Source organism: Quercus lobata, chromosome 9 (genome assembly GCF_001633185.2).
Source record: "Quercus lobata isolate SW786 chromosome 9, ValleyOak3.0 Primary Assembly, whole genome shotgun sequence".
Lineage (NCBI taxonomy): Eukaryota > Viridiplantae > Streptophyta > Magnoliopsida > Fagales > Fagaceae > Quercus > Quercus lobata.
The window spans coordinates 21554615-21567924 of record NC_044912.1 but is presented as its reverse complement, the minus strand read 5'-3'; the positions used below and the strand labels follow the sequence as shown (position 1 = coordinate 21567924).

The 13310-nt window shown below is 38.7% G+C and overlaps 1 protein-coding gene across 1 annotated transcript; it reads left to right on the top strand.

Annotated features, from left to right (window-relative positions):
• The first annotated feature begins 5757 nt into the window (after positions 1–5757).
• LOC115961391 lies at positions 5758–6474 on the top strand. Its single transcript, XM_031080381.1, has one exon. The coding sequence runs from the start codon at positions 5758–5760 to the stop codon at positions 6472–6474; it is 717 nt and encodes a 238-aa protein (XP_030936241.1).
• The last annotated feature ends 6836 nt before the right edge of the window (positions 6475–13310 follow it).

The window sequence follows — 13310 nt, the reverse complement described above, 5'->3', positions numbered from 1 at the left end:
CCAACCATCACAATAAACAAAAAACTCAACCACCACCATAAACAAAAAACCCACCACCAAAATACTCCCGAAGCCTAAAAATTACCAAAATTCTAGAGTATTTTTGTCATTTCGTACGTTTTGGGGTATTTTGGTCATTTTTGAAGATTTTAGAATACTTTGGTCATTTTCACTTTAGGGGCATTTTGGTAATTTTAATAATTGGGGAATTTGGTGGGTTGGAGTTTACCCATAATAACTTGGTTGGATTGGGTTTGGGTAAGAAACAATTAGTTAAATGGGTTTTAATAGGTAAATAGGTTTTATATATTCAACCCAATTATGCTCATCCTAAACCTACCAATTTGACACCCCTAATTTTGATCAATTTTTAGGTTTTAGGAATATTTTGGTCATTTTAAAAAATTTCGGGTTTTTTTTTTTTTTTTTTTACTTGAAATATCTACTAGTTTTAGAATAAATAATTTTATATTCATATAAATAGAACACACTGTGCAATAATCTGCTGGTTGGGTCTTAGGTGGAATAACCCTTACTCATGGGTTCAATCTCCCTTGTCGTGCTTAACTCTTTTTAAAATAAAAAAAACCTCATTATTTGTAGTAATAGGTGACGAAAAATTATTTTGTCACTGAAAACACATAAATCTTAATATTGGGTGACGAATATAGAATTTTGTCACCCAAGATAGGCCTTTGGTGATGCAAAATATTTCGTCTCCTTACATTTGTGTTTTTTCTTTTCTTTTTCTTTTTTAATGACCTATAGTGAGGAAATAAATATTTCGTCACCAATTTGAGCATCTTTAGTGATTAAATATTGATTTCATCACTAATTTGAACATCTATAGTGACGAAATATTGATTTCGTCACCCATTTTAAATTTTTGGTGACGAAATCTTCTTTTCCTTACCGAATGCTAACATTCAGTGATGAAATTGTTTATCCTCACTAGATTTTGTCACAATAGCCCACTTTTGTTGTAGTGCACAAGTTATTGCTCTATTTAATTTCACACATGGTATTTTTTATTTTTAAATTGGTGGTATAATTATATTAGTTAAATTATGGGTTGAAGTGATAATCCAATACTAATTAATGGCATCTTTTGTGATGTTCAATATCTGTGCTTCCAACCCCAACTCTCATCCCCAGTATTTACCTATAATCTATACATACTATAAAACCGAAACTTTTGACTTTCTATTGAGTTCATAATATATTGACACATGAGCTTTATTGCTTCCACAATTTTACACCTCATTTTAATTTATTTAATTTGTTAATTAGGCACACGCAAGGTTTTAAATCCCAAACGTGACTACGAAATTTTGTCAAGTGCATAACCAGCCACTCTCTCCCCAAACAAAACTATAGATCTCCCCTTCTCCCTTTCAATATCCCAAAAAATTAATATATATATATATATATATATATTGCAGTTTACCAAACAAAAAACCCTAATTTGATTATAAAAAAAGAAGAAAACCCTGGCGCTACCTCCATTCTCCAAAGACTCGAGTGTTTGACAGCTCCAAAATTCACCGTTCTGCTGTAGGCTAATTGTCTCCACTCAATCACTGGTGTTGGCACATTAGCATGCATTTATACTGGTATCTCCCTCTTGCTTTCTCTAATCATGTTTGAGATTACAAGTTTGTTTTGCAATATAGCTGACTTTGGGTCTAGATATGTGAATGAAAAATCAAAACAAAAGAAAGACTAAAAGTCTAAAATTGTGTAATGTTTTGATTAGTGTATAGTGCTGTACAACTTGTGTTAATGTTTTGACAACTTAAATTTTCTTTTTTTTTTTTTTTTTTTTTTTTTTTTTTTTTTTTTTTTTTTTTTATAAAAAGATTTCCACTAGAGACTAGAGTGTTTTTTTTTTTAATATAATTTTTTTGTTAAATCTAGAATCTAGATACTAGAGTGTGTATGATATTTTGTTTACAGCTAGCATTCTTTAAATGTTAAAAATTTTAATTAAGCACAGTACAGTCATATGTTTATTTTTAGGTCTCTCATGGCATAGGCATTCGTTCTTGATATGATATGTTTTACATCATACATTGTAGGTGCTGAAAACGGGCTTTCAAGCTTTCATCTTTTCCATTGTGGGGGTGGTTGCTAGGACATATGCCAAACATGTATGTCATCCACTTGATGACCACAAAAAAAATTTCCATGTAGACCTCTTTGCATTCTTGAAATTTCTACTCCAACATGGTATACAAGAACAAGTTTTATGGTCACAAAAATTCACTTTGACCTGAGGTTAAAAAATCTATGGCTAAGGTGTTGTAAGTTACGAAAAATATGCCAGAAATTGTCAGGGTTTATTCATAAATTCCATATGGCAATGCCACAATACCCTATAACTATTACAAATTTTGGTATTGAATTCCATTGAAGGTGGCACAATATTGACCATATATGATAATTTATGTAAGGGACATATTTTTATATAATTGGCATATCCTTTAACAAAATGCACTTTACTTATATTTGGGTAAATCTAAGTAGGTTCAAGATGATCACTACAAGTGGTTACATTGAAGACATGAAGATTACTCAAAAACTGCTCAAGAAAAGTGCAAGCTGCAGGTCTCGATACCTCCTCGACAGAAGCTCAATCTGTCGAGATTCATTAAAGCTCGTTGGACTTCCCAAAAAAGAATAACTATAATAATAATATTTTCCATAGTAAAAGTTAAATTGTTGTTTAATTTTTTTTTTTTTTTGAGAAAAAAAAAAACAAAGATTTTATTTATTATTGTTTAATAAAAAAGAAAAAACAAATTGTTGTTTAAATTTTTTTTTACTTCAGTCCTAATCATACCAAGGATTTTATTTATTATTAGAAAGTATATTTCCAAACTAAGCCTTGGTGATAATGTAAACAAAAATGGTAAAATTTATTTTCTTATTCAATGAGAATCAGGTCAAAATGTACACAAGGAAAAAAAAATTGTAAAAGTTTGTTGCCAAATCAAGAAATCACAACCATTAAGTTTATATGACAATAAATAAATTATTAAATTTAATTTTTCACATTCAATGATTTGTTGCCTAATCAAGAAATCACGACTATTAAGCCTATATAATATTAGTTGACTAGGATAGAGTCAGCCTATTAAAACGTCACTCGTTCATTATAAAAGAGGATCGCTCGCTTACTGTATAATTTCTCATTTGGTTGAATATGCAAGTTTTTAGTCAATTCAACTTTATAAGAAAATTCATTTTAGACTACAATATGTTATTTCTTCTTTTTCTTTTTTTTTCTTGAAACCCACAAGTTCTTTATTCCCTAACAAAGATTTTATCAATTGAAGTAATTTAGACAGCAATGAGTTACTTTTTACAATTAGTAATTTAGAAAGAAAGAAAAATCTCATTTTCCTACCCGTTGTATCATTATATAATATGCTTATCCTCCTGGATATTTTTTCCTTTCTTTGACTGAGAAAATAGAAAATGATTTCCGCAAGAAGAGCAGACAAAATCCAATGGTCATTGTTTCAATTTCAAAGTTCAAACACCTATTTCTCTTTCCTGTTTACGATGAAATTGATTAACGAAGACATGTGCATATCGAGGTCTGGTCATCTAATGCATTTTTTTCAACGGTCATGTTTATAAGGTTGCAAATTTTCAAATATAAAGGAAAAATTCTTCTCATTTTCTTTTTCTGATGTATCATCATCTATGGACTCAACATCCTGCTTGGAATTCTACGTTCGTGGGTCTTTAATTTTTTTTTCTTGACTGAGAAAACAGAGAAGACTCAACGTCAGCTATTTATTATGCGACACCCGTGCTTCCCAGATTATGCCTGGAAATTTATGTTCATTGATCTTTAGTCCTTCTTCTTGACTGGAAATATGGAAAATGCTTTTCCACGTGATGAACACGTAAAATCAATGATCATTGTTCAGGGCCAGCTAAACGTATTGGGATTTAAGACCACAACTTTAGGTGAGGCTTTTTCCTTTATTAAAATGTTAATTGAAAAATAATTTTATATATATATATATATATATTTATATATTAATCTAAAAATCTATTTTTCTTGCATACCAAGGGCTTATTTAGATATTACTTATTTTGCCGAAATTGAAAACTTATTGCTGAAAATACTGTAAATAAAGGTAAAAGTTAGCTGAAATAGTACAATGGGACTCATGAATAGTATCAAAAAGTGCATCAGGCCTATGAATAGTAGCGAAAATAAGCTGAATAGTAAAATAATTTTCATTTTTCATTGGTATCCAAACGGAGGCTCAGATGCAAAAATCTATTCTTCACGAACAATTCAATTTCATTGGTAATACTCTCATTAATTTTGTGATTTTTTTTTAAACTGTTAATTACAAAAAAAAGATATCTAAATCATTAATATCATAATAAATTTCATGTTTGGGCAGCCACTCTCTCTAGATCATGTTGGATTTCAGTGCACCTTCTATATGTTTAGATGACTAAAAAATTTTACTCTCTTAAGATGCTCCAAACAAAGTACAGCGTATTAATATAGTGCATAACATTTACAATGGTAATGAATTTTTTTTTAAAAGTAATTCAATTAAAAATTTTACACCATATGACAGATAAACAATGCATTCTATTGGTCGATAAAGGAGACCTTAAGGCCTTGTTTGAGAGTTCATAAGGGAATGTAATGGAATGATCATTGAAGGAATATGATATGAAATAGAATATATTTAGTAGAGAAATGAACAGAATGGAATTAAAAAATCTTGTTTGGATGTTTTAAAATTGATGGGACTAACGAACTAAACTTCCATGGATGAGTTAATTAGATGGCCACATCATTGACGAAGGTAGCAAAGCCATTCAACACAGGCAATAATACCTTGGGCGGTTACAAAGACAACTGTATGGACCGTTGGAAGCCCATTGAAGTCCACATTATTAAGCATAGGGCGTTACCAAGAGAGGCATTAAGGCCACAATAACTACCACAACGGCTAGGGGTTATAGAAGCATATATAAGGCCCTCGCAAGCACCAGCACAAGGTATGTAGACAGACTTAGACATACTTGTTGTGGTTCCACTACATTACTTTATTTTTTTAGAGCTTCCTTGCACTGACTTTGGCATCAGAGGCATTGTGGCAACCACCACTCCAGTGACCACTCTGAGAGAGCCACCATACCATTTCTATTGTTACAGAGACGAGGGCTTGGCTCCATCTGGACGCATCCACTTTGACTGACGAATTTGCACTTCATCAATTTGGCGCCATCTATGGTGACGGCATTTTCATACTCAAATTCGAAAACGTAGTTTTTGTCAATTCCTATATTCAAATGGAGTCCAACCAAGATTTAGCAACCTTAGCTCAGCAAGTCTAGGCTCTTGTGGTCACTGTTGAAAAGCTCACTAGGTAGAATCAAGAAATGAGACTACGGCTTCAACAGGAGGAGAATCGGTCCAGAGCTAACCAGGATGATGAGGGCGATAGCCATACAAGAAGTAACTGTCGAGGGCCTACTACTCCAGATAAACAGAACTCAGATCTTCTTTAAGAGATGAGGAAGGAGATGGACGAGCTGAGGAACGCCATCAAGGAGAAAACGGACTAGAGCTTGGATAGAATGGTTAGGGCAATAGACTCTTCCTTCACTATGGTAGTTCTAGAATGCCCAGTGCTGTCAAAATTTCGGTTGCCCCAGCTTGAGCCATTTGATGGACTAAAGGACACCTAGAACCACCTTAACACCTTCAAGATGACACTAGGTTTCCAACAGCCTCCTGAAGAAATACTGTGTCATTCCTTCCCTACTACTCTCAAAGGAGCTACAAGGGAGTGGTTCATAAAGTTGCCAACTTCCATCGATAGCTTCAAGCAGTTGAGCAACTCCTTTTTGTGCCACTTCATCGGAGGACAACACCTTAAGAGGCCAGCGAACCATTTACTCACTATTAGACAAGGGGAGAAGGAAATCCTGCGGTCGTATGTGAAACACTTTGCTCGAGAGACCCTGGAGGTAGATGACACTGATGACAAAGTGCAGTTGATGACTTTTAAGGCAAGGCTGAAGTCTAGGGAGTTCATGGTTTCACTCACAAAGAATCCTCCTAAGACGATGGCAGAGATGCTCCTGAAGGCACAAAAGTACATGAATGCTGAAGATGCATTAGCAGCCATAAGGGACATAGAAAAACTGGGAGACCAAGAAAGGAAGGAGGACAACCGTAGAGGACAAAAAAGGGAGCGTCTAGATCATCGGACTAGTGATGGAAACAAAAGGAAAGATGAAAAAACTCCTCGAACAGTAAAATTCACCCCTCTAGTTATTCCTGTTTACAAAATTTCGATGCAGATTAAAAACGAGCACTACCTCAAGTGGCCAAGGCCATTACATTCATCCCCTAATGTTCGTGACAAGAAGAAGTACTGCCGGTTTCACAAGGATTATGGCTACTACACAAAAGATTGCTAGGACCTAAAGGAGCAGATAGAGGAGTTGATACGGAAAGGAAACTACAAAAGTATGTGAAGAAAGGGGAGTCTAGCATGTTCAGGGACGACAACAAAAACCAGCATGAGTCCTCACGCAGAGACGAAGATAACACGTCCTATTCTCCACAGAATGTGATCGGGGAGATAAAGACGATTGCAGGAGGGCCATTCACAGGTGGGTCATTTAGATTCCTTAGGAAAGCATGTCAAAGGCAGGTGAACACCGTCCACATGACACCCCCATTTAAGCAAAGACGGACGGACCAAGACATGTCCTTCTACGAGGAAGATGCAAAGGGAGTGAAGCAGCCTCACAACGGACAATGGAAGCTCCGCAGACATCATCTACCTTCCTGCTTTCTAACAGCTGAAGCTAGATCCAAGAAGACTACGCCCATTTGACTCCCCTCTCATCAGTTTCAGTGAGGACAGAGTATATCCCAAGGGCATAGTGACATTGATAGTAACAGTGGGGACCTACCTGAGGCAGTTGACCCGTCAGTTAGACTTCTTGGTGGTAGATTGCCCCTCATCTTACAACATGATTATTGGGAGGCCCACGCTCAATCGATGAAAGTCAGTCACGTCCACCTGTTGCCTAAAGGCAAAGTTCCCAATTGATAATGGTGTTAACGAGGTAAAAGGAGATCAGGTCCTAGCCAGGGAATGCTACCAAGCCGTGTTAGTTGTAAAGGAGAACCATACATGGATGATCGAGGAGAAAGAAGAAGTTAAAGTGGAAGCCCTGGAGACAATGGAACTGGTCGAAGGAGAAGCAACTAGGATGACAAAAATAGGGACGACACTAAGACCCGAGATGAAGGCAAGACTCGTCCAATTCCTTAAAGAAAACCTGGATGTCTTCGCATGGAGTCACGAGGATATGCCAGGCATATCCCCAGAATTCATCCAACATAAGCTGAATGTGGACCCAGAGAAAAAGCTCGTCCAGCAAAGACGACGAGTCTTTGCCCCAGAACGAAACCAAGCAATTACAGACAAGGTTAACTAACTGTTGTCAGCAGGCTTTATCCGGGAGGTCTACTATCTTGATTGGCTCACAAATGTTGTCCTAGTGAAGAAAGCAAATGGGAAATGGAGATTGTGCATGGACTTTACGAACTTGAACAAAGCTTGCTCGAAAGATAGCTTCCCTCTGCTAAGGATAGATCAGCTGGTGGATTCTACAGTTGGGCATAAGTTACTAACATTCATGGATGTTTTCTTAAGGTACAACCATATAAAAATGGCTGAAGAAAATCAAGAAAAAACTACTTTCATCATAAGTCAAGGGCTCTATTACTATAAGGTGATGTCCTTCGAACTGAAAAATGCAAGAGCAACCTACCAGAGGTTAGTGAACACGATGTTCAGCAAACAGATTAGTAGGAATATGGAGGTGTACATGGATGACATGCTCGTCAAGAGTAAAGAAGAACTTGCCTATTTGGATAACCTAAAGGAGACATTTGCCACCCTCAAACAATACCAGATGAAGTTGAATCCTAGCAAGTGTGCCTTCGGAGTAGCCTCAAGGAAGTTCTTGGGATTCATGGTATCCCAAAGGGGGATAGAAGAAAACCTGGAGAAAGTAATGACCATACTCAACATGACATGCCCAAAACTGTCAAAGAAGTCTAGAAGCTCACGGGAAGGATTGCGGCACTTAATAGGTTCGTCTCTAAGGCAACAGATAAGTGCTTACCCTTCTTCAAGACATTGAAGCAAGCTTTCGTCTGGACTAACGAATGCGAGACAGCGTTTCAAGAACTCAAATGTTACCTGAGCAATCCACCCCTTTTGAGTCCATCTAAGGAAGGGGAAAACTTATATTTGTATCTGACAGTATCAGCCACGGCCATGAGCGCAGCCCTGATTTGAAAAGAAGGCAAGACGTAGCTCCCAGTTTACTATGTTAGTCAAGCTTTCCAAGGTGCTGAGGCCAAGTACCCAAGGATCAAGAAGATTGCATTCGTGTCAATAGTAGCCTCGTGCAAACTGTGACCATACTTTCAGGCGAACCCCATCCTGGTAATGACAGATCAACCCATCAAGAAGTCCATGAACAAGCCTGAAGCAGCAGGGAGAATGGTCTAGTGGGCAATTGAACTCAGCCAGTTCGACATTAAATACCACCCTTGGACAAATATTAAGGCACGAGTACCACCCCAGGACAATTATTAAGGCACAAGCCCTGACGGACTTCATTGCTGAGTTCACCAGCCTAAACAAGGAGAGCCTCACCAATGAGACAGAATGGTGGACAGTATAGACGGATGGTTCATCAGCCTAAAAGAGGGGGGGAGTAGGGGTAGTCATAATCGCCCCTGACGGAGAAGTGTTCAAATACGGAGTCCAACTAAAATTCCCAACTACCAATAATGAGACCGAGTACGAAGGAATACTAACAAGACTGAGACTCGAGAAGGCACTCGGAGCTAAGAACCTGCTAGTCCAGAGTGATTCAAAGCTGGTGATAGGGCAGATTAGGGGAGAATATGAAGCAAAGGAGGAAAGAATGCAAAAATACCTTAGGCTGACGTAGCATCTGATTCAGGAATTTGATAAAGTGGAATTTGTGTAGATCCCCAAAAGCCAGAACATGGTGGCAGACGAAGTCGTGAAGCTAGCATCATCGGAAGAAGAAGCGGCGAGCATGGGTTTGGTGATGGAAGTCTAGAAATGCCCTAGCATCGAGGAAATCTCCACATTCGCAATCCAGTGTGCAGGTAGCTGGATGACACTAATCATATCCTTTCTCCAGGATGGGCACCTCCCTCAAGACATCAAGGAAGCTAGGAAGGTCAGGAAAAGAGCAGCCAGGTTCACGATCCTGAACGACACACTATACAAGAGAGGCTTTTCCATGCCTTACCGGAAATGTGTGGATGAAGAAGAAGCCAAATATATTTCAGAGGAGATCCATAAAGGAGTTTGCGGACACCATGTAGGCCCTAGATCACTGGTAAGTAAAGTTATCAGAATAGGTTATTTCTGGCCTACAATGCAGGTAGATGTAAGGGAGTTCGTCAAGAAGTGCAACAAGTGCCAAAGGTTTGGGAATGTCCAACGCCTTCCAATAGAGAGACTGATGATGATATCCTCCCCCTGGCCCTTTGCATAATGGGGATTCGACATCGTCAACCGATTGCCTTAAGGTAAAGGACAGGTAAAATTCTTACTAGTTGTCATTGATTACTTCACAAAATGGGTTGAAGCAGAGGCACTAGCAACCATCACTGAAGCCAAAATCCAGAACTTCGTGTGAAAGAACATAATTTGCAGGTTCGGGATTTCACGGACGATTATATCTAATAATGGGCGACAGTTTGACAGCTAAAGCTTCAGGGACTTCTAGTCAGGCTTAAGGATCAAAAACCAGTTTTCATCCCCAAGACATCCACAGGCAAATAGACAGACAGAGGTGATGAATCAGACATTACTCAAGATTATCAAGGCCATATTAGACGACGCAAAGGGTGCCTAGTTGGAAGAATTGCCCAATATCTTGTGAACTTACAGGACCACGACAAGAACCCCAACCGGAGAAACCCCCTTCAGACTCACCTATGACATCGAAACAGTAATCCCGGTCGAGGTAGGAATAACCAGCATCAGGCAAGAGATGCTTCACTAGGAGAATAATGACGACCAGTTACGAGTCAATCTGGACTGTCTAGACGAAGTGAAAGAGAAAGCCTTTAACAAGATGACTAAGTACCAGCAGAAGATGGCCGAGTACTACAACAAGAGAGTGAAGCTAATACAACTTGACATAGGAGACCTCATCTTGTGAAAGGTCACCCCAGCAACAAGAGATTCTGCCTACGGAAAGCTCAGCCCTACATGGGAAGGACCCTACCAAGTCGTCCATTACTCCAGACAAGGTAGCTATCACCTAGAGACCCTAGATGGGTAGAGACTCCCGCGACCATGGAACATTGAGCACTTGAAGAAATACCACCAATAGATGTAACAGAAAATTGTACTCATTCTCGAAAGCAATAAAAAGAACTATTCAACCAATGTTTTAATGAGAGCAAATCTTGTAATGTGAAAGTTGGCCAAAAATGGCTAAGTAACAAGATTCTACCTAGACGGATGTAAGTTACTGATGAAGCAAAAAGATTGACAAGATCCCTAAAAGGGTGCAAGTCATAAAAAGGAAAGAAAAAATAACTAACAAGGTTCCTCCTAGATGGATGTAAGTTACTGACGTAGCCAAAAGAATGACAAGAACCCTAAAAGGGTGTAAGTTACAAAAAGAAAAGAAAAAATGGCTAAGTAACAAGATTCCGCCTAGACGGATAGAAGTTACTGACGAAGCCAAAAGAATGACAAGATCCCTGAAAGGGTGTAAGTCACATAAAGAATAAGAAAAGAATGGCTAAGTAACAAGATTCTCCCTAGACGAAAGTAAGTTACTGATGAAACCAAAAGACAAGAACCTTGCAACAAACCTATTCAAGAGAGAGCATCTTTTGAAAAAGGCTCAAACTGAATCTGAGCTCTTAACTAGTTCACCAAAACCCTTGACAAGAACCCTCAAGAAGGTATGAATCGCAGGAAATCAACTACGTAACAGAACCCGCATAAACCGGAACAAGTCATTGACGAAGAAAAACTACTACAATTCAAAACCAAAAAGTCTTTGCCAAGCATTGACACAGAAAAAAAAAAACTATAGGAACGGAAATCACAAGCAAGTAAGTATGCAATTGCTAATTTAATCTAAGCCTAAAAACAACAAGTAGATACCATTATGTTAACGTTAAAATTAAAAGCCCATAAACGCTGGGCTAAAAGCATTGTTCTTACATTAGAAATATTATTCTAAAAATATAACTAGAAGCCCAAAATACACTGGGTAGCAAAATACATAAAGAAAACAATAAATTGAACATAAGGCAGGGTCAAAAGTTAGTGGTAGCATCATCGCCATCTGGAGGAGGCATAGGAGTATCCCTAGGAGTAGCTTCAGAAGTAGTAGATTGAGTAGCCTCATCTGTTGCCATCTCTTGATCAACCCCTTCCATATCAAGATTCTCAAGGTCTACTCTAGTGGGATGCTTGATCATGTACTGACGGAGAAGCTTGAAGCCCTTGAAGTACCAACTAAAGAGCACAGTACTATTCTCCTCAGTTTGCTAGAAACCTTCAACGGCCTTCGCAACAATGACCTTCAGCTTCTCCCGAGTGGCTAAGAGTTGTTCGTCCTTTTCCAACGTGAGCTGCCTCTCCACCTTAAGGTCATCTCCCAAAGACTTAACCTCCTCCTTGACGGAGTTGGCCTCATCTATAGCAATTATCAAATCCTTCTTCAATTTAGAATTTTCTGCCTCCAGAGCCTCTAGCCTAGACACTGACGAGGTAATCTTTGCTTCTTGAGTAAGGTACTTGGAAGTGATATGAATGCTCTCCCCAATCACCTGAAAATTAAGAACTAATGTTAGAGACGAAGAGAAAGGAAGAAAAAGCTAAGATCACATAAATACAATACTTGTACAAGCTTGTTGAGATGACGACCCACAACCTTGTTGGTCGACACTCCTGAGAATGCCCTCATATCATCGGCGGTAAAAATGTCTCATGCCCAAACTTGCGCCATCTCGGAATCATCCCAAACGTTAGAAGACCAGGAGTCAACTTTCTCCTTCTGCTTATCCTCGGTCCTTTGCCTTTTACTCTGTTAAGGAGGAATCTCCTTAATTGAAATGGCCGGGGAGGTCATCCTCGCCAATTTAACAGCAAGAGTGGATGATGTTCTTGTAGTGATGAGAATCCCCTTTTCCATCACTCGCACACCCTTGGTCCTAAGATTGGACAGTGGCTCATTCTTCTTAGCCCTCATCTAGGCATACATTCCCTGGTTAAATTTAGTAGTCATTCCTGTAGAAGGAGAACATTTAAAAAAATAAAAAAAAGCAACAAGATCAATATGAACGAGCCTAACACTTACTCTTTTTTTCTTCAATATCCAAGTTTCGCAGGACAAAAGCAGATGGTTTAGGACCGAGACAGTAGAAGGCAAGAGTTCGCGGATCCACCAAATCGTCAAAGTCCTCGATCATCTCTACGTACTTAATGGCCTTCTTGACACGTTCCTTGTACCTACTTTTGAGCTTGGGTCATCTCTTAATTGCACAAGATGACGGGCAAAAGAGTTAAGTCCACCAACGAATAAACAAAGAAAATTAAGAAGCTAGGAGGAATAATGATGCACCTAAATTCAGGGTACTCCACCGACGGAGCAGCCTTAGAAGATCACCTTAAACTTCATTAAAGGGAGTCTCCCAATTGTCCCTGGACACAAAAAAGAACTGGGACATCTAATATCTGAATGACAAGGGTAGATTCTAGACGATCCTAGTCCTCCTCTACCATGGCAACAGCTTATAATACCCATGTTCCTTAGATGTTTTCAAACGGTACAGGTAGATGAGCTCATCCACTCTGATCATATCTCCATCCGAAGCAGCCAGCCATATCCCTATACAGTTGACCACTACCCACCATGAATTGGACATAATTTGCTGAGGAGCAATACCAAAGTGGTCCAGCAACTCCATGATGAAGGGATGAATGGGGAACCTAAGCCCACAAAGAAAGACAGCCTCGTAGAAGCATACCTCCCCAGGAAAGAAGTGGCAAGCCCGATCCTCCTTACTAGGTAGATGGACCCTAACCCTATCTGGGAATGGAAATCTGTCCTTAAACCTAGAGAGTGTATTGTCGTCTAAACTGCACTCCTCCTCGAGAGCTTAGAAAGCCCTAACCTTTCGAGGGGCAGAGATGGCAGTATCCCCCTCCACGGGT